General features: G+C 34.1%; 1 protein-coding gene across 1 annotated transcript; it reads left to right on the forward strand.

Moving 5' to 3' along the window:
* The first annotated feature begins 3,687 nt into the window (after positions 1-3,687).
* LOC105344501 (tumor necrosis factor) lies at positions 3,688-21,917 on the forward strand. Its single transcript, XM_011452283.4, has 4 exons — positions 3,688-4,458; positions 11,811-11,847; positions 19,661-19,756; positions 20,924-21,917. Exons 1-4 carry the CDS (start codon positions 3,985-3,987, stop codon positions 21,358-21,360), a joined length of 1,044 nt encoding a protein of 347 aa, XP_011450585.2. The 5' UTR covers positions 3,688-3,984; the 3' UTR covers positions 21,361-21,917.
* The last annotated feature ends 1,166 nt before the right edge of the window (positions 21,918-23,083 follow it).

The raw sequence follows: 23,083 nt of genomic DNA on the forward strand, positions 1-23,083 counted from the left end.
ATTCATGAATAAAACCGGTCGACAAGTTTTACCAGAAATCGATAAAACAGGGAAGGAGTGGACCAAGTTGAATCAAACTAAGCGCACAGATGATTAAGAGCTGTTGAAAATATTACGAATATGTGTTTCCGGTTTGAGAGCGTTTTGGTCCTATTGATTAAGCAATCATTTTACAAGCGTGCTTTGACGTTCCGATAAGTTAATGGCGGCTCCATCCATCATGTTTATGGAAGCAAATATTGTTCGTGCGCGGTGACAAACAAAAAGTGCTCAAGCATTCCTTCGATATGATCTTCTTGCTTCAACATGGCGGCGGAAGTTGCTCTCAACTAGCAAATTAGATCCTTTGAAAATCTAGAAATTGGCAGGCAAGATTACTGGAATTAAAACGATACAATTTTCTTCCTTTCAAATTTCTACAGTCACGATAAGAAAAAGAAACCATTACAGCGTGAAAGCATGAGTAACGAAACTTTTTGATATAATGAAGACGCATCAAGTAAAGCAACTTAACAATCAATATGGTTCCTTTACCCATGTTACATGGTACAAATTACGTGTCTTTCGATATAATCCGGATATAATTTCTTTTCCCGTTTTCTCTTTCTTCTGTGTATCTTATTTCATATAGCCTTCGATCAAAATAATTATATCTTATCGAATAATTTATACTGTGTTCGTATCTGCAAGTAATCTAACTTAAATAATGACTTATTTTGTTTCCCGGTAAATTAAAGCTACCCATCTTCCACAAATAAACACATGGTACATGTGCCATCACTGAAATCATCGCTTGCATGTCGAGGCAACATCAATATACTCAATGTAAGCACTAGTAAAAGTAAATGAACATGCGAAGCCTTTGTTTAGGTATAACTATTCTCTGAACATGCAAGCAATCGCAACTTCGTTGGCATTTTCGGCAGAGCTCGGATGGTCGGTTTTTTTTTTGGGGGGGGGGGGGTTTGGGGGGGGGGGGGGGTCTTCTGTGTTTTTTATTGTTTTTCGAGGGGGTTGGGGTTTTTTTTTTTTTTTTTTTTTTGTTTTGTCGTGAGAGACCTGAAAAGCTGCTATTGCTGAAGATGATGTCAAAATACGGTTATACAGTCATTATCACAATGTATAAATTTATGTATTGTCACGTTTTAATATACATGTAAAATAAAAAAGTAAAATGTTTGTGAATTTTAAAGCTATATTAAAGCATCTAAGGTCGCTTTTGTAAGTTTATAGGTTTAAAAAAGAAATGTAAGGTTTATGTTATATACTTTCGCCAATGCAACCTATATCAGTACAGATATCCAGTCAAACATCTAACATACCAGTAAATACATGTACACGTAAGCCGATTTTTTAGGCGTATATTACCGGCTATCACAAAGGTTGAAATACTCTAGTACATCACTAATTATGATTTCATCAAAGTTTTTAAACTTATCATATCTTTTTGACTCACGACTCACTCCAGTCACTATGATAAGATTTATAAGATATAGTTATAAAAATTCTCATTTTCTCTCTCTCTCTCTCTCTCTCTCTCTCTCTCTCTCTCTCTCTCTCTCTGAGAGATTGTGATGAATGGAACAGAATAGAAAATTTGTCCTTTAATATGGTCAATTTAAGGTGAAATTTTTCATTAAAATTATAATTTGTTGGTTAAATAGCTCTTGACTGAAAAGGAAAGGGCGCTAGTTTTACATGTTTATGTTTTACCGGCTTTTAAATGGATGGTTGAAGAGAAAGGATGAAAAAGATTTTATACTGAAAATTTAATTCAGACATTTAAATGTACATATAAATGTATATAGAATTTGATTCTTAAAAATTTCAACAAAAACAAATTTATTGTTTATTCTGTTTCTATGGCAAAAGAAATATTCATCTCGTGACATGTTAGTCTCTTTGTTTTATTCAATTTCTTTGATACGTTGGTGACGATTAACGCCAGTTTAGAATTTGATACTTATTCGTGTTGCTATAGAGAGAATTCGATGCAGTTGTTGAACATTTTACGTGTATGGTTTGCGTTGTGCACCTGGTTAACATATAATTCAAAACTAGACTAAGTACTCCTTCTTTGTTAACCCAGTTGCTCATTACTTAGAAATTTCAACTCTAAGTGACATTCGATATATAATAGCTTCGATATATTTAAATGTCCCATTTTCTAAACAGAAGTTTCGTAAAATATAACTTGGGGTTGCATGCATATCTAATTGGACAATATACTCTTTTTTGGGAGGTTTGAAGAAGAGTTTGTCACAGAGTCAATATTACTTCCACTTCAACACGTCAAGACAAGCGCTGGACACACACAAAAAGAATGTAGGTAAAAAAAGACATATCCCAAGTTCTACCCAAGGTTTATGTGCAAATTAATCGGTCATATTCACCCACCATTTTCTTTGTTCGCTCAAAAACTACACCAGTTTAAAAGGTTGCTCATAGATATATTGGATGCACGCATTCATAGATATTTAAACAGTTCCCATAAGAAAAACCGACCGATAGATTTAATAGATCTTATCATTGGAGAGGTATATTGCATATATACACAAAACACATCAAGAAATTGCGAAAAAGATATTGGTTTAAAGCTTTTTATGACACCCCAAGGAATCTGCTAGTAATGAAGTTTCCGATTTCCATTCCATCTTTGAGTCATGCATTCCGGAAAAAAATATATTTGTCAACTGAAGTTCGGAAAGGATTGAATATTTATAAATAGGGAGGGATACATACACTTTATCATGGCTAAATCACTATTTCGAAATAGAATATTTTATTTCTGAAAATAATCATCTCTGTATTGAAAAAAAGCTGTATTTATATATTAGGAAACTTCTGGTGCGGAGGCAAAAATTCTTAAAATGAATGTATCTAGTTCCAGATAGATATTTCAGATAGATAACTCTATTGAATATTTCGCTGTTTTCTAGTTTAACAAATGGAAATTAGGGTAATAGAGATTACGCTGCCTTCTTTGAACATGTAAGCATTAAGATATCTCACACGTTGGTAAAAATCGGACCTTGTATTTTAATTGTACAAGCGGCGACCTTAAAGCGAAAACATTTTGGTTCACAGATAAGTATTATTTTAAGAAATTTTGGCCACATTAAGAAACATCAGTCACTATGTCAATAGAACCCCCCTCGGAAAGAATGTTTACGAAGTCTATAAATGAATATGTGTGTCCTGACCAAGTCAAACCCATTTGGATTCTTAAAAGTCTTTGTAAGTTAGATCAGCCTGTTAAGCCGGTAATCAGCTTTTCTTACAGAATTCGAACCCCTTTTGTCAAATATTTAAAGCAAATAATGTGCCATTGATAAGATATAAGTAAAGGTCTGAAAGAAACCCGTTAGAATGCATATTCGGTTCTTTTGAAAAGAAACGTACGTGTATTCATTCATCTATGAAAAATCGCATTGTGTGTGTGTGCTTATAACAAAAGCAACGAATTTTACGCCCGTGATTTGGTTATGAATTGAATAATCTAATCTTTAAACAATATTAAGAGGGGTATTTGAGTGTATAAGCACCAGGTTCCATTTAATATTGGGAGTTTGCATGGAAGAGATTGAATAAATTTACGCTGCGAGAATCTATTGGATAAACAGACAACCACGTGTGTATTGGTAGCATTAGACGGTGTACACAACAATACGTGAATAACTCAATGAGCTATCGTTATCGGGAGTGTGCGCGTACATATATTGACTGTGTGTACACATCTACATTTTCAAAAGTTTAAATCACGTAACGAGAGACTATCGCGAACGGAGAACGAGATTCCTGTATTTATCGTGCAGTGGTAGTCGCTATAGCTGGCGATTTACTTCCTCGGAAAAAATCGGTTTTTCTATCTCTCTCTCTCTCTCTCTCTCGCTATACAACGGACAGAAACACATGTAATTGATTCAAACGCTGGTTTCACCAATAGAGACCGGGCGTGTATATTAACCGTGTCGAAGGGGGAAAATGTCAGAGGATATCAAAAACATGTCTGAAGATCAGGAGCCAGAGAGTTACGACGTATTACTGAGGAATGGCGTGAAACCGAACGATCTCTACAACAACGGGAAACCCACGAAAATGGACTGTCCAAACTTTAGGTTGGAACTACTACAGAGTGAATATCTAAGACTTAGGAGATATTTGTATGGATTAACAGCGGTTGTAGTGACAGGGATTTTGATACTGATAATTGTGGTAGCTGTCCTTTTTGGTAAATTAAGTCATGACTTGATTAATCATGAACACAAACCCAAGGTAGGGGAACAGATTTCGGCCATGCTGAAGAACAATGAACTTTGTGTACCCTGTATGAACATTAGGTCGGGACCAAGTGCGGAAGAGAATGAAATTCTGGACAAATTCGCCAGGAAGTTCGAAGAAAATGTGGAAATGTGTTGTGTAGAAACTCCATCAGAATTACTGCTGATGTTGGAATTGGTAAGTCAAGTCAAAATTCTCTCTCTCTCTCTCTCTCTCTCTCTCTCTCTCTCTCTCTCTCTCTCTCTCTCTCTCTAAGGTAATGTTCAGTTTATAGCATTTTTTATTAAAATCATAGAGTTTCTGTCGAATTTCTAAGGTTCAGTTCATAACATTTTTGATTAAAATCATAGAATTTCTGTCGAATTTCTGTAACTGACAAAATCTCTCTCTCTCTCTCTCTCTCTCTCTCTCTCTCTCTCTCTCTCTCTCACACACACACAAAGGTAATGTTCAGTTTATAACATTTTTGATTAAAATCATAGAGTTTCTGTCGAATTTCTGTAACTGACAATCTCTCTCTCTCTCTCTCTCTCTCTCTCTCTCTCTCTCTCTCTCTCTCTCTCTCTCTCTCTGTTTATAAGTGCCCTTGAGTTTCTGGTGCACATCCGTTCTGCGACTTCGTTATGTCGCCCTTGCTGTGTGTGGAATTCTCAGCAGGCGTTCGAAAATCTCTGCAATCCTCTTAGAAACACACACGGGTTAGAAATCTGACATGAAATATGTGTACTTGACATCAGAGTAAACAAACTCGTGTATATTTCTAAGTTAGAAGTAAAATGTAAATTGCCGTATTTCCCCTTACAGTTTACGCCGTCTCTCTAGCTTTGATACTCATAACTTTGAAGTATTTCACAAGTGGGGGCATAAATACTTTAATGTACATGTCATTCCCTTTTTCTTTTCCTGTTTCATTTTTATAGTTGACAGTAACACTAAATGAAACGGCTTCGGGCAAGCATTTAAACTGTTCGATTCTATTTAAATTTTATGAGCTTTATGATATATCGATATTGATTTCACTGTTTTTCTTAACATTAAGTTTGTTTTTTATGAAGTTGATTTCTCCGTTGATAGTTATGCGCCTTGTTTCTTTTTTTTTTTAAATCATCAAAGATACAGTTGCAATGTAGTTGTGTGCCGTGCTATTTAAATTATTGAATATGAGTCACATTACAGAATAGATATTGTCGTGATTTTAGCGTGGAAATTGATATAGAAATTGAACTCACGAAGTCCGTGATAGATTTTCACGAGTGTCAACTTATCCCGAGCAGCCCGTGCAGTTGCTGTTTTGGGCGTTGACTTTTTTTTTCCCGTGGACTCCCGGCTTAATGTATATGTCAGGGTGCCTCAATATTGTTCTTGTAGGATAATCCTTAGCTGGTCATTGATCGTACGTTGATCGTAAAATTTTAACGAGGTTTTCGCCTTCATAAAACGGAACTTTCCCCCCTCTTTTATCTTACATCTAAACATACTTAACATTTATAAAGCGACCACTCTTTAATGTTCATTAGAGTTTTGCCTTGTTTTGTAAATGTCACTAATAGGTTTTTTAAGTTCATGGACCCCTATTTATGAAGCAGTTTGTATAATGAAACTATGGGGAAAAAATCACGAATTAGTCACAAATTGGGCATGGTAAATATGAAATCCCCTGACATTATTAAAGTGATGGTGGCGAAAAATTGCCAGTCAATATGGAAGGACTTTATTATTTTCACGGGTGTTGACAGCCAGATTCGTTAGGGGTTTGCCAATTGAGTATAGCTGCCAGATTAATCAATCGCAACCTTTTCATTCTCGGCTTCAGACAATAGGGGAGGATCGAAACAGGCTGTAATGAGGCGGCCAAGCAGTGATTGTCTATCCAAATACTGTATCTTGTAAATCCATTATATAGTGTTACTACATGTATCAACCGAAAAACAAAAACCACACATTGATTCAGCTTAGCAGCAGCACGTGTTAATAATCGAACTGCTTCTATATTACACCAATGAACGTATTGGCGAATTTTTGTTTGAACTGGTCAATAGCTTTGAATAAAGAGGGGGGAAAACGGATATTTTAACTGGGAAAATAGAACATGAAAGAGAATATGGAATATTGCAGACATGCACCATCAGTTTTTCTTGGTTTTCAGATATCATGTGTGTATATTTCGTCAGTAACTGCAGCTTTAAATCTGTATAAAAATCTGCGAGTTTTCATGTGTCTGTATTTATAGCGACAGACGATTGCTTGCATCTAGACGTATATCTCCAATAAAAACCTTTATTTTTACTTTAAATGCAGGAAAGATTACAACAGTCTTGTCAATAAAACGGACTGACATACGATAAAATTGCAACCTGTCTTTCTTTAATGTGGCGAATCAATACTTAAATATCAAAATGTCTACCCAATTCAAACAAACGTTCTCAATTTATATAACGGCTTACTTATCTCAAACTACAGCATATGCGTGATTGATATGCAAGTTTTCTGATATAAAACAGACTGAAATTTGCCTCAAATTTTGCTCCCCATCTGTTTTTCGACGCTTTGATTATGGCGTGTTGAAAAGCGGTTAAAAATGAAGCAATATTTGTTGATTTTAAAACAAACGCAATAACCCAGAAAAAATAGAAATTTTTCAAGTTAATATCACATGTTTCCAAAGCAAATTAATAATCTACATTTCCTGCAACCAGACAAGTTTGATAGGATAATGTAATATACATAGCACGTCGGCCTCTGTTCGTGATTAGCATGTGTTGCCGCATATCTCAAAATATGTTACAGATCACAATATCGCTACATAAAGGAGTTAAAAACAAAGAGATGGTCTATCTGCAACATGCACAAACATTTGCATTATAAATAGATTAGATTAACAGGCGAATTAAGAAATTGCCACCAACATCTTTTCACAGTTGGTTTGCAACACTCTCGTTTCAATGCAGGTATATTATGAAATTCTTTGGTACACAAAACTCTAAATACGGGGCACAACCTTTTGTGTTTGAAATCTTTGGGTGCAGGCTAATGGGATAGGAAATTTAAAACTAATAATGACAGGAGGATTGAAAATGTGGGTGTTCAGTTTTGCGATGTCACAGAACTAATTTTAAAAGACTTTTTAAATAGTTTGACATGTATCTACTTGTACATGACCAGCTACTTATTTAATCCCGTATTTCCGCGATGATCCCATTTTAACCAGTAGTATACATGATTAATATATCACATAATGATAATCTATTACACTACATTATGTTAATCCGATGTAAGAATTAATCCAATATACTTTTTGTACTTAAATGAAGAGACATATTCATTTTGATAAAAAGGAGAAGTGTCACCTTTTAAGTTAAAGATAATATGGATTCATCCAATAATCCGATGGATTATAAGGATTAACATTGACATATTACAAACCGTTTTGTTTATTATAAGGGCTTACGCATAAATACGTTATGTCTAACAGTATTATAATGTGCTTTCCTTAATATTCCATTTCAAATACACGGAACTCAAATGACGTGTCTAATACATGTTAAGCCATGAAATCATGTTTATACCGGAAGCTTATTTCTAAACGGAACTCAAATGACGTGTCTAATACATGTTTAGCTATGAAATCATGTTTACACCGGAAGCTTATTTCTATACATGTATTTACCAAAAGATATGAATGAAGAAATAACACGGACATTTTCAGACATTTTAAGCAAAGTCTAGATCTAGCTGCAGAACTGTAACTCTATGGGAAATTCGGGTTGATGGAACGTGAACCATTAACTCGATTTTCCCGTAAAACTAAAGCTCTGCAGCTAAGTCTAGATCTCGCCTTTTAAAAAAAATAAATATTACATTTGATATAATCTTAAAAAGTTCCATTTTGTTACAAAGCAGTTGGTTTATTCTCCTTAGTATGCATCTACAATGAATAGTTCTGCATTTGTCTAAAAATGAATTCAAGTATGAGAAACATCTGCATTGTATGCTAAATCCCAGTTTTATGTATAAAAGTGCATCCCAAAACTCCTAAATCAAATGACGCATGATAACGTCTTTACGTCATGACGGGAAATGCCGCTTTAAGCGCTGCGTTTAATCGTTCGTTGTGGTTTGATTTCTTTGATTCAGACTTAACTCTGATTCCCCTAGTATAACCCTTGCTAACCACCTGGGATTTTCAGACTCGTTAGTTATAAGAACATGTTTATCTGCCGGGCCCATTACTTTGTCGAAATTGTTTAAATTTCTGTATAGTTTTCAGGCCGTATGTACAATATCAAATCAGTTTCTGACGCGAGTAGAAAACCATGTTTTTCTATCAGATGTTCATTCGAGGTTTTTATTCGACTTCTCCTACTGTATTGGACCACTGGGGGCGAACGCGAATCGTCGTTAATTCCTTCTGACAATCGCTCCCCCGTGCCCCGGTCTCGTTCATAAAAATCTCGGCAGGAAAATGGAATTGGTGGATGTTTTGGGATTATAACCAAAATATTGAATTTTTCAGAGATTTTGTCTTTGGTTTTCATGGCGAAATAAGTTACCCTAATGAAATTTTTCTTTGGCGATTTCGTTAAATTGATTCATTTGCCTTAGTATGTAGGATCAGAAAACGAGGTTATAGGATTTGATTGAAAATATTATCAAACAGAGTTAATTGAATTGTGAACGTTTTATGGTGTCGAGGGCATTGTATCAATTATCGTTCACACGGTTGAAAAAAAAACACGCCGTAGTTCATTGGTCATATCTCTAAAGCTTAAAATATCTTCAAAAGTGACCGTTTCTGAATAACAATATTTGCTAGACTGATATACATGTATGTAGTGCATCATCATTCATTTACAATCTGCAATTGTGCACGTTTTAGATTTTTGCGCCTGTCGTTTATGACATATATCTTATCCTTTCCCTTGTTGTGAATTGCACAAAAACCACATCTGGCCACGATTTATTTCATGTAAATGGACCTGTGTGTAGGTCCTATGTATATATAATAATTATATAGACATTATGTACATGTCAGGAATATCAGAAAGAATTAATTCATATATTTGTTCATTTGTACCAAGTTCTACGGATATGCTATAATCTTGTTATACAATCATGTCGTTCCTTGATTTTTGTAACTACAAGCAATCCTTGACTCTGCATTTTCTTAAATAATGCCCTATAGAATTGTAATATCACGTCATCATTTCAAGAATTATAGGACAAGCTGACGGGAGTCCAAATATCAAATTCTTTGATGCTTTATTATCTCGAAGGAAGATATAGAATTTCTGAATAACGTTTTAGAAAAGCGTTTAATTATATATTGGCGTACAGTCAATTTATTTTACTTCACTTTCGTTCAACGGCAACGAAAGAGGGTATAACTAAGAGACAGACAAAATTCGAAAAAAGAGCTTTCGAGGTAAAGAAAAACAGCAGAAGATAGATTGAGGCTTATGACAAACGGTACGTGCACTTTAGGAACAGGCCCGCTCAAGTCATGCACTGCGCGATTTAACACGCACCCTTTGTGAATTTAAAGTTTTTATGCATTGCAAAGCTCTAAAGATTTAAACCTATAAAACAAGTAAATACAGGGTAAATTCATCTATCGATATCTACAGACAGCCATTGATCTATAACAACTGGGGAATTTTAAAATTCATGTCGTCTCCTTTTCCTATTTTATTGTGCAAAAATCACTGATGGAATAAAGCGAAAGTAAATCTTCATTTTAAAAGCCAAGCCAGAACAAATATGAAATCAATGCTGAGTTTAAGAGGTTTTACCAATTTTAAGAACGATAGTTTTTTTTTTTAGTTTATATGCATAAGAGAATGATGCTTTAGAATCTACACAGTAGAAAATAGAAGCAACAAGTGACTTCTTTCCATCACAGTTTTGTTTTATTATTTGATTTGACAAGTCTTACATAACCCTTGTACTATTGGAGAGCTTTTTCCTACTTCTGCTGCAGAATTTTCATCGTCATGTGGTTTTCATTTTCCACCATGGCATCTCTGTCTGTGTGTGTTTTTGTTTCCTGTTAAGTTTGACATCCATCTTGTCATAATTATCATATACACCCTTACAACCACGTCATAACAATAGGAGGAAAGGGGGGGGGGGGTCTACCGTTCGTCGATGGAACGAACCCAAATTAACCCCACTATAGCGAATAATCTCTATTCCACAGATTTTTATGATAGTTTTAATTAATTTCCCCCCAAAAAAGATGTTGTCTCTCTTCCCCCTTCTTTCTCTTTCTCTCATCAACAATATTTAATTAAGAGTGTCATGCAAAAGCTAATCTGGAAGATATTATACTCGATAAAATTAATTACTAACTTTATTACCCACACAATACTGCTTTCATCATCAATCTTATTACCTATACAAGAAACTAATATCAATATTACCTATACCGTAGGTTTTTTTTACTTCGATTTTTTTTTCGTAACGGAAACAATTCTTTGATATGGTAGGATTATATTGGAACAACGAATCGGGTGTGACGTAATGGGCTAGAATTACATCTTAAAGTGCATCTCTTCAAATTACCCACCAAATTAATTGCAGTTGCTGTCCCAACACAACCCTGAAGAGGCTTTTGGCCTTTTATATTTAGATAACAGAAACGTGAAATATGCCGGGTTCCCGTTACAATAAAGTGATTAACCTACTGCAATTGTCGCACCACCCAGGGGATATTCCATACACGGCGGGTATTTGTTCAGTGTTCGTTCCTAACAGAAAACATATTCACTAACGTTGCCCGGTTAAAGATATTGAAAAAAGAAGTTTATAATTCTATGTACGACAAGTTTAGGATTGTTATACTTAACGTTGACTTCCCTCCTGCTTAATTTCCCCTCTATGTGTCATGGGACGTAATCTGTGCAACAAGGGGGTAGGCAATGGCGGACAATGCATTGCCGAGATTTGGCATGACTGTTTTTATCGATTCCATTAAATAGACTTACATTTTCTTCCTAAACCCCTTGAGTGAAACATAAAAGCATTGTATCGATTTTAGACTTATCTGCAAACGACTTTGGAAATCAGCGTCGACATAGCGTTTAATGATGCGCCGTAGATGGCTGTCGTTAAAAGCTGACGTTTGGCGGCTGACTTCCGTTCATTAATAGAACAAGACGTCACTAAAAGCCGCAAATGACCGAGAATCTTGTTGAAAATTAGCAAAATAAGATGTCTATTTTTATTACGATATACCAAAAACTTTTGGCGTTTGAAATTTATGTGTTTTGTACAAAGATTTGATGTGTATATTTATATATATTATCCTCGAAATGCACACATTTATCAGATATGCGACCATAACGTTCGCACAACAACCATAAAACATTCTTTCATGACGTAAAGCTGAATTTAGGACATTCATTACTACAGTTCAACATGAACTTAAATCCAGTTTTTTAGAAATCTAAACTTACTTAAGAACGAAATAACATGTACACAAATTTTGCCTATTTTAGCTGAGTTACTGATGACGTTATTTTTATTTTCAGTTCATAGAAAAACGATACAGAGAAGAATCAGCTAAAGGTAAGCTTTATACAGACGCCATCACGTCTGACTGAAGAGTTACTTCAAGGGGAGATAACTTCACTCCATTACACATTCCTTCCTCGAGTCGATATATCTCAAAGAGTCTTGTCATAATACGACTGCTTGCCACAAGTACAGAGTATAGTGCTTTCAGGGGCTTGATTGTTTGTTATTGCTTAGCTTTGTCACGCTGCCGTCAGATCAATATTGATACGACACAAAATTAGATACTTCATATTGTTACCCAAACCTCTTGGTTAACTGAGGCCTTTGATAGGAAAAGCAACCTAAATTAGATTGTGTTTAATTAAGCTTGTGCCGTGTTATGAACGTTGTTACGACAGTTGAAGGATCCGGGGATTTATGGGTCTTCTTTGAGAAGGCTCCGTTATTTAGCTTTTTGCTCTGTGGAATGTAAAAGCCGTTGACAGCATCAAATGATGCTTGCTGATTTCTCTCACGGAGGCAACCCAAAACTGCGATTGATTTCCATTAATGCTGTTTAAAACTAGTTTCCTTGATTCATTTACAAAGACATTCATCGATCTAATGTTGTTTGAATTATTCTAGTAATTTGGGATTCGTGTTTTTTGCTGTTTAATCTTGGGTTGTTTTTTTAATGATTCCTTTTAAGGATCTAGTAATACATGTATGATGTTTTTGCAAATACATGTATGCATTGAAAATAAATTGCATACCCTTCTTATAAATTTGTTCTTACTCATATTTTTCTTTAAAATAAAAATTGTAGAATTTTTAAATAGAATTTGCCTATAGTTCAAAGAAGGTACTCTGTTGGCATGGTTACAGATACCTTTCCTACACTTCGATATTTCCATAGACAAACAACAAATATTTGGATGATTTTTGAAATGTAAATGTTTTTATCCCTTTACATTTGAATTGCTGATTTATTTGTCCTAATAATTCTGGGGGATTGGTCTTTAACACCCGCGAGTTGTGGATTTAATCATTTGATGATTCTTTCGGTCATCTTGCATGAGTTTGATTTCGATTAGATCTCTTAGAGGAGCAAGAGATAGCCGGTGTGCTATTACAAAATAAATATGAAATACCAGCATTTAAGACGAGGCACCAACATCTTAATCAGAAAATAAACATTGGACGAGGCTCTCTAAGTTAAAGTTCTGGTTAGATTACGGCACTTAAAAACATGATTCTAAATGGCTGGAATCTGGTACCTTTCTTTGACGCTGGGAAAATGAGTTGATTTATAAGATTTACCAATTACATTACATTTGAAAACCCTGGTGTACAGTTATTTTAAATAGGGACGAGAAAAAGTTCGAAATTCCGAATCGATAGATTATTATTTTTCGGTCCGTTGTGCGAAAATTTGAAAGAGAGCCAACTCACTTTCAGGTTTTTTAAAAAAAAAATGCATAAGATACCTATATATTTTTCAAATGGCTTAACTTGTTAGATTGCCGCTTGGAATGATAAGTTAAAGAAAAGAGGGAAAGAAATATCCAATAAATAAATGTTTTGACGCGCTTCATTGGTTTTACTTATTGACTTTTGAGTTTTAAATTTGTTATTGTATTTTTTTCTTCTTCGTGGTTTTGGCCTGTTTAGGGCGATTTTGAAATCCTCCATATATGAAATCTCCACAATGGTGGACTCAAAACGCTTTTGTATAGGACGGATGACAATTTAAAATGTAAATAGCGAATATTTATACCTCGTTTTAAAAGCTAAACAGCGCCCGGAAAACCTATAAACTGCCTGCCTCAAAAAGAGACAAGTATCTAATAAATTCTCTTTCACCCTTTTGTCCCTGTACATGTAAAGTGTTAAATGTTGATCAAACACCGTTATCCAAAACCATGAGTTTGAATATGTGTTGTCAGGGTTTGAAGTGGACAATAATAGGGGTCGAAAAATTGTAATGTTCACAAAGACTTTCATGGGTCAAGCGGGAATTCAGAATTCTCTCCTCGTGGAAGGGGGGGGGGGGGTCGAAGGGATAAATGTGATTGCGCGGGGGTGGGGTGGGGGGGGGGGCAATGTTAGCAATTTTACGAGGGAATTTGATAAGTTTGAATATTCAAGGAGGGTCCCCTTCTAGATTCACGCAGAAATTACGATGATTAAGTATAGAGATTTTTGCCTACCAAAATTTTTGGCATACATTTGTGTACACATATAATGACTTGCCCACTTTTGTATGTCTCTCGGTTCTTAAGGTGTATTTTGATGTTTGCCACATTCTAAAACACCACACAATAGGTCCCAATTCAACAAAATTTTGGAAAAGAAGAATATTTTGTACATTTTGGATTATCTTTTCACATGCTTTCAAAACAACGGATTTATACATGTAATTGCATCTTCACTTAGCAATGATGAAACTTTGCACAAACCATTCCCCAATATAATAGAACAATTTATTTTTTAAAAAAAATGCCAATCCTGTAAAATGCTAGCGTATAAAGTATATATGAAATCTTTTGAACCAAGCAAACTTACGTTCAGTCATTAAATAGCTGCATCGAACAGCTTGAATAGGAAAAACAGGGGCTTGATTGCATTCCATACACATGATGTGTAAAAGGGGAGAGCAGAAATTTGAAAAATTAAGTAAAAATAAATTTTGAGAATCTCATTTTTTTTTTAGAATAGAGCAGTTATCGCCAGCCTTGGGGCTTATATGCAGTTTGTCGTTCTTTGGAGTTATGACCGAGTTTTCTCTGTTTTTATGATTGGCAGAATAGTGCAACTTAATGAGTTTTTGTACTTTCGATGTTGTTCGTTTATCAAAACATTTCCTATACTTTGTTGCACCCTGGAACTTTTAAGTCGTCAATGCACGAGAATAGGAAACTTGTGGAATATCGACCCACAGTTATAAGAACGAAGCGTTTCGTCTGTTGTTCCTAAACGACTCTCTAGCTAATCTAAAAGACAGATCTTAGAACCAAGCTTCTGTTTCAACATAATGACCATCTGTTTTCCATACAGCACTCGTACACAGAGACAAGACAAAAACAAGCCTGTTGGAGGTGTATTTTACAAACATATACAAGTAGTCATTGTAAATAAGTGCGATCACATGACACTTTTCTTGAGAGATGTAGATAATTTCTGATGGGTCGCTGAAAATGTCTTCTAAATTCTTAGCATAAAATAAATCTTTGACTTTGATTTGATAATTATTGTATTTTTAGTGTAATGTGAAGGCCTAGGGTAAAAGATAACGAACGATGTCTGGTTCTCTGGGAACCGTTGATATATATACAGTGTACCCTGCTGCGAGAATTTTTTCTTGGCGGTAGGGGTGGGGTGTAATGATTTCACATTAAGATCTGTAAGTCTATTTTTGTCGTGTCGCCATTAATTTTTCTTTGAACGATATAAACCGAGGTGTCCAGTGGTTGACGCGAATAGCGGTAAAGAGAACTGATTGCAGCAATGCTTATCAGATAAAAATGTGCACGATCCCCCATATATATTTCCTGGTTTCTTCGTCACGTTATGTTCAATGTAGTCACATGATAAGTCAGGTGGATGCGTGGTATCCATTTGACGCATCATCGTACAAACTTGTTGGAAGCTCTGACAATATTGGAACAGTACTTCTGCTAATTAGCCAAGTCATTGCAAATAAAATCATTTCATCAAACCGTAGCGACAAAGATTAATTTCGTCTCCGTCTCATTTACGCTATCGCCATGGATACGGTAATTCAGGACCATATGTTCTAATCAATAAAGGTAGTCTCTGAATCTAGAACAACGCTAATTTGACGGGGAATGCGGGTACGAAAAATCTTATTTGTTCTACATACATATCTACGAGCGCCTTTCATAAAAACGGGGAAAATATCTCTCTTTGACAATGGCAAAATATATCCCTTTGTCTCCTTCTGAATTTTGAAAATCACTCAAAATTAGTGACAACGAATTCCTGTTTTTAAAATGCATAAGTGTTGGTATTTTGGTCCAGAATTTTTGAGATGTGAACAGTAAAGGATATACATTTGTATTTACACAAAGCAGACGTTAAAGCTACAATCTCTGTGTTTAATGAATCGTAACTGTGCAAAAACACGATATTTCTGTTCTCTTTCACCCGACATTTGACTTAAAACAGCTTCAGAGAGCAAAAATATCTGGCATTTTGTCTCTCTTTTTTTTGTGGCGGATGTTGCGAGTTGATATGGCGTAAAGAGGTTCGCTTTGTAACGTGGTGATTTTATGGAGAGAAAGTGCAGACCCTCACGCTTAGATCTGTGTATTGTGAAAGCTTTATTTTTTTACATCAATGTCATAAATTCTGAAATTGTTTGACAGACAATAAATCTACGTGGGTTTGACTTTTTTAACAAACACGTCCATCAAAATTCATCTATGATACTGTTTCAGTAAAAAAAAAAAAAGTACATTGTAAATAACATCTGCGATACACATGCACATTGCCACTGTAGCATCAAAAAGTCAACGAAGTGTATTGTCCCATAACGATAGCAAAGTACAGTCGGTAGTAACATATGACATTAAGTTTGTCATTGTTGCTGTTCAGTATATGTCCCACGGACAAACTTTAATGACTGATCAGATGAAATGTGCATCAATCGTGGAAAAAAAATAAATGCCAACCAAAATCTCATTCCTTGATTTCGTGTGCTTTTGTACGCTATCTAGCAACGCACGTTACCATTGAAAAGTTACAATTGTAATATAATTTAATGTCTTTAGTCATATTCTTACTAAGTAGGTTCCTCTGAAACTTAATTTGGCTTGGGCATGGCGATGGTTGATATCGAAGGGGATTTGTCTATCAATTTAGCCACACTGATGGAATTGAAATCAAACCGCTACCGTTAATCGCAGGGTGTTAACTTTAATAAAAGATTGCAACAGTGTTCTCCAAGAGGAAAAAAGTCAGAATTTCAATTAAAGTATCATTACGTTCATTTGGCAGATAAATTGCTTCATTCATTCAATACAATAACACGGGGCCCGCTTTGGGCCTGCTACTCTGGGTGTATTTAAGTTGATGAGGATTGATATGAAATCAATGACCAGAGTTAATGCACCGAGCTCGCAATACACATTCCGTGTACATCTACATACATATCTGTTTCTAAAGACTGCTAATATCTAGAGGCCTATGACTTTAAAAGGTTTTTTTAATTTCAAAAAAATAGCCTGCTAAATTAAAACAGCCATAATAAGGACATTGACGCGACCCTGCAGTTGTATACAAACAGTCGCTCACAAAAAACACACCCAGCGTGTGCAGTCATTCCAAACGGTTTCCTCAATAAGATCTGTATTATATGCTGTCGATATTGAGATATGTGATCAACTGATTGGAATTATATTTTGGATTTACCTTTTCAGAATTATTTTGGCATCAGATTTAATTGATATCAAGATACACTGGATTAAACAAATATAAATAAAAGAGATACATGTAAATAAAGAGATTAAATTCTGTCGATATACATATACGTGTACTCTTTGAACTGTTTAAAAAAAAAAATAAGATTTACATGCTACATGTTTACATGTACACATGTATATGATAGAACCATTTTAACAAGACCTTGGACTTTCGGTTGGACGTACATGTAGCTATCTATTTGCGTCAAAACAAGTTAAAAATGACGCAGTTTCAAGCGAAATATGCACTGACTGCGTAGTCTACGCTCAAAAGCCAGACAAATCTTGTTGATTTCAAAGAGCCATGAGTGAGTGACCTACAATGAGATGGACAGACCTACGTCACATCGCTGTTTGACACAACTACCCAAAGTCCAAGCTCTTGTTAAAATGGTTCTAAACTAGAACAAGATATTTTCTCTTTACTTGTACTTTTTGAACTGTTTTTAGAAATATTTACATACGTAGATATAAAATGATAATTAAGACAGCAGTCGGACATAGTACTGATTGATCTGTATGTTTTTATGGGTTATTATCAAAATATGCAGCCTTTTGCGTCAGTGGCAATTTCAAGGGGGAAAAATAATGTTCTGGGGAATATATACAGTACCATTGGATTTTAGAAACTTAAACCTATATTGTTGAACAAATAAATTGACAATTTTACTGCTTAAAGTATGAAAAAAATATTATTTGTTATGAGATTTCAGTGAATTTATGTTGTCATTAAATTTTTCCAACGTCTTTAACCTACATTATCTTCAATAATATTGATGTTTTATTCCAAAAATCAACGTTCTTTTTCAAAACAACATTCATATATTAATTTCTGCTATGCTCCTTAACAATTTCTCTTTTAGAAACAATGAATTTGATGAGATATATGCTTGTACAAAAAATTTTTGTCATTGGTGTTACAAGGCAAATTAAATAAAAATATCTTAAAATACACCAAGTAAATAATATTGTACTACAATTGGAATCCCTCAGATCATAGTGATATCATTCCCTGCTACTAAAAAGATAAATGTATCAGTGATGACATCATTGTAATAAAAAATATGGCAGAAAATGTTAGTATGCTCCGAAAAATACAATGTAAACTGTGTCAGTGGGATAACGTGCTATTTAAGGTTTGCTATTATGAAAGAACAAAAAAGTTTTTCACATAAATGATGAATGTTTATCACATTATAACATAGGCTATGTAGCTTTGTGTAGTATCTGTTCTCTTGGGTCATACTGCTTCATTTACTATGGATACATCAGTGGTATAACGGTCAGTGGTGTTACCAAAAATTGTTGTTACACCACTGAAAAAACTGTTACACCACATGACATTATTTAATTATTTTACTTTTTCTTCCATTTCATTTATATTTTGAGCATTTTGAACAATTGCTATTTATCAATTTTGCAAGTTAGACACTGTCACAATAAAGAAAGCTTGACTATTTAATTGCAAATGTGTTTTCATAATCTGGAAAATGAGACCTGTTACACCATTGACATTATTTGAAACACCATTGACATTTTGTATGCTCTAATTATGTTTTACCCATTTAAATACTTGATTAAAAATAGAAGTAAAAACAGATTCATTCTAATAAAGAAATGAAATAATCCACATTTTATTTTTTATTAAAAAATCAAATTTTTTATTGACTTATAGTGTATTATAAGATATGTTATTCCACTGACATTTCTTTTATTTAAGATCAAATTTATCATGTTTTAAATGCAATCAAAAATAGAGATTAGTTTATTTTACAAAATTTAATACACTTATCTCTTATTTATTATCGCTAGGTCAGTGATGTAACTTTAAGTCAGTGGTAAAACATAACAATCAGTGGTGTAACATGTACATTTTTCTCCAAATAAAGTTAACTGGCAATGATACATGTATATTTGAAAACACCGTGCATTTATAGTAATGTCTTTTATATGCTCCATTAAAAGAAAAATCCAGTTGTGTTCTTTTTATTGCTCAAATTAAAAATTTGTTGAGTAACATCAAGACTTTGTCTCAAATGTTATGTTGGTCACTATGTAAATGTGTCAAATATTTTCTGTTATCTAATTCTGATAACTTTAAATGAAGTTTGTTGATATAAACTTTATGTCCATCATTTTAAAAGAATTATTTTATTTTATTTAAGAATTTTTTCCTATACTATATGCCTGTTACACCACTGACAAAATTTTCACAGTTCATTATATTTTAGTCTAATTATCAACTAAATGGTAGAATCCAATGTTTGCAAATTTTTAGATGTTATAATTCATTGTTTGTTAAATGTGTTTTTTGCAATCAAAGTAATTTTTTCAGCAATAATTTTCTTATGTTTTACATTTTTCAAAAGTCTGCATATTTTGATAATGACCCTTATTTATAGGTAACATCCCAGTGACAGGGGAGCTGGTTTCCGTGGGAACGCATCAGACGGCGGCCCATCTTCTCGGCTCATTGGAGCACCTGGAGGATAATCATGGTAGATTTCTCCTCTTTTGGTTTTTTAATCAGTTTTATTGGGCTCAATTGGTTATCATTTTAAAGGACGAAAATGAACACCTTGGATTATATATTTTAACTCGTAATAACGAGAAATATTAAAATCATGAGACAATGTAATGATCATCTTTATAATGATGAGAAGAATAGAGTTGTTGTGACAAAATTTTCTTGTAATTGCAAAACAAATTGTTAAATTGCAAAGGACATTGTCGGTATATTCAACCGTATTTATTTCAATTTATTCTGAGTATTTTCGAATTTTTAAAGGAGCCACATTTTTGTTAGAATGATATGAGATACAATTTATTTATTTATTTTGTAGGCAACAATCCTTTTCTTTTTTGTCATATTGTACAAAGAGCTAAATTAATCGTTAGGAATTTTAAAAAAAAAGAAAGATAAAACGCTTAGCAGCATTATTTTTTGAAAAATGTAAGTTTTGAGAGAAAAAGTCATGAACTGGCATGAATTGAATTGAAAATACTAGTAAGAATGAATTGAAAATTATTGAAAAAAATAATTGAAAATGTGCACAAGCAGATAAGTTCTCCTTGAACAAGACACATGAGGACGTCATCAATTTTATCTTCCTTTTAAAACGTGATTTTCTTTCTCATCATCCTATACATGGTTACCAAGTCTAACGATAGAAAAAATACCTTGAATTGAAATTCGTCAAAGGACTGATCGATGAATCCCGTCGTTTTATATGAGGAACAAACTAGATACTTTAAGATATTGTTAATCCTTTTTTTTTCAAAAAGGATGATTTCGATATATTTCATCAAGACTAACCAAACCTCAAAAGGTGCTAAATAAAAACTTCTTTGCATGTTTTTTTGTTTGACTTCACTAGTGATGCGTTTTTAAAGTTGCTTAAAGGCATCACAATTTGTTCATTTGATTTGATAGTAAGTGTTAACAGTATCATGTTTATATCACCCAGTTTTCTTGTTAACAAGTTACAATTTTATCACATGTAGTTTAAAATTTGAATTATATATAATATTACCGTAATACAAGCCCAACGCTAAAATGTAAATTATACATGATATAAATGAAAAAAATATTGACAGGTGAGACAAGTATTTGTACAAAACAAGTAAAGTACATGGAAATAATTATATATTTTCTTTTCAAACAGAAAAAGGCACCCGTTTTTCAGTCCCACACTGGATTTACGACAGAGACATCGCCTTCATCAGCAACATGAAATACCAGCACGGAAGACTGGTGGTGCCCTCTGACGGCTACTATTACGTCTACAGCCAGGTGTCGTTCTTAGAACTGTATTCCGGAAGTAGCGGAGGCACACGGGCCGATTCCGTCTCCCACTTCCTGTGTCGCTATAATATCATCTACCCCAACGGAGGGGAGGAAACTCTGGCACAGAACACGGTCAGCAAATCCTCGAACAATCAGGTGGTGGGGGAGTACAGCAGCCACTTGGGGGCGCTGTTCAAGCTACGGAAAGATGACGAGGTGTACGTGAAAGTTTCGGATTTGTCGCTCATGGTTCGTGACGTCAGGAAGAACTACTTTGGGATCTTTAGACTGTCAAATATCACACAGAAAGAGTGAGGGATATGGATTCCATATCGGATATTCCTTTGTCATTGATTCATCAAACCGTCACTTTTTTAATTAAACGTAAAGTGAGTGTCTTTGTAAAAGTTATAGAAAAGCTGAGACAAAATTCCATTTCATCAATTAAACAGATTATTGTTTAAGGAATAATTAAGTTCATTACATTATAAGAAAAAATAAAATATGTGCATATGTAATTTCATTTGTAGCAAACATTAGTGGGAGATGGTTTAATATGAGTGCAGTTTAAAAACATGTATAAGTTACTGTAATGTATTCTAATGTGTGTGTGTGTGTGTGTGTGAGAGAGAGAGAGAGAGAGAGAGAGAGAGAGAGATATGATAGTGTTTCATATTCTACTAAGATTTTGGGGATATTTTGTTTGCTATTTGAATTTGAAAGAGAGATCTAGAGTTGCTTACATGTACCATGAACAGCTATAGACAGTGTGTATTTGTGTACAATATTCAGAGAGAATTTGCTTTAAAACTCATTTTCTTTTTGCTACCAATATGTTCTCGGTGATTATGAGTCAGTTGTGTAATCATAAATGATTATGATCATGATTATGATTGATTAAGATCATGATTATGATCACGGTTATGATCATTAATCACTACAATATGTTATCTGGTCTTTGGTTCTTAACTGCCAATTTAATGTGTATTTGCTAACTTGCAACTAATGATAGAATATATTAATCAGTTGTATGATTATTTTTTCCATATATTTCTTTTACTTTAACTGGAAACTAACCAACAGAAATTAAGGTATATTTATAAGTAATTGGGTTTTTGTTCCTTAATTTGGATTGATTTTATATGATAAGGTACATGTAATTATCCTCTCTATGCTACTGGCGTGTTATTCCGTAGATACTTTGTTTATTATAGTAGAATTTTCTTGGTTTTTTTCTGTTTTGTTCCTGACTTGAAAAGTCAGTTTTTTTCTGTTTGACTTTTTTCTTTTTCTTTTATAGGATATATATGTATACCTGTATTTTTGTATTGAAACTGACAGTGTCATACAAATAAAACCAATTATGAACGTGGGTGTCCCGGTGTGTATATTTATAGTCTTTGCCTCATACAAGTAATTGCTATCCTAGCAATATACATGAAGGTCATGATTGCGTTTGAAAACTGGTTACAGACGATTGGCTGCTAAACAATGTTATTTCTCTTGTTTTAAAAATTGAATAGGCTGTTATTGTTGGTGAAAGTCATTGACAATAAGATCAAAACTATTTTTTCCCCTTTGAATTGTGTCACAGAACCAGGCCAACGAGAACTATTTAAAAGTCGGAATTATCTTCAAACATTTTTATTATGAAAAATGATTATGAAACTCATTGAAAAAGGAGCTTTGCTGTAACGCCCTCAATTTTTCCTTGTGTAGGTGCGGGGTTTTCAAGGCCCAGTATAAAAGACCTACAATACTTGTGGGAAATGTAAGATGTTTTGTATCAATCAGACATCTTTGTGATGGTAACTGCGTACTCGGTTCCTGGTTTGCATCGCAGACTAAATGTCACATTGAACTGGGGAAAAATCAAAGGGATTCCGAATTATGTGATAAACCACATTTAATTACAGATGATTGCGGATCAAAAGATGGAGGCTGGTTTTGATTAAGATTCCATTGCGTCTGCATTTAATGCACCTGTTTAGTGTGTTCTATAATGTATTAATACTGCAGATTTTGTGCTTTTTCCCCT

Source organism: Magallana gigas, chromosome 8 (genome assembly GCF_963853765.1).
Source record: "Magallana gigas chromosome 8, xbMagGiga1.1, whole genome shotgun sequence".
NCBI lineage: Eukaryota > Metazoa > Mollusca > Bivalvia > Ostreida > Ostreidae > Magallana > Magallana gigas.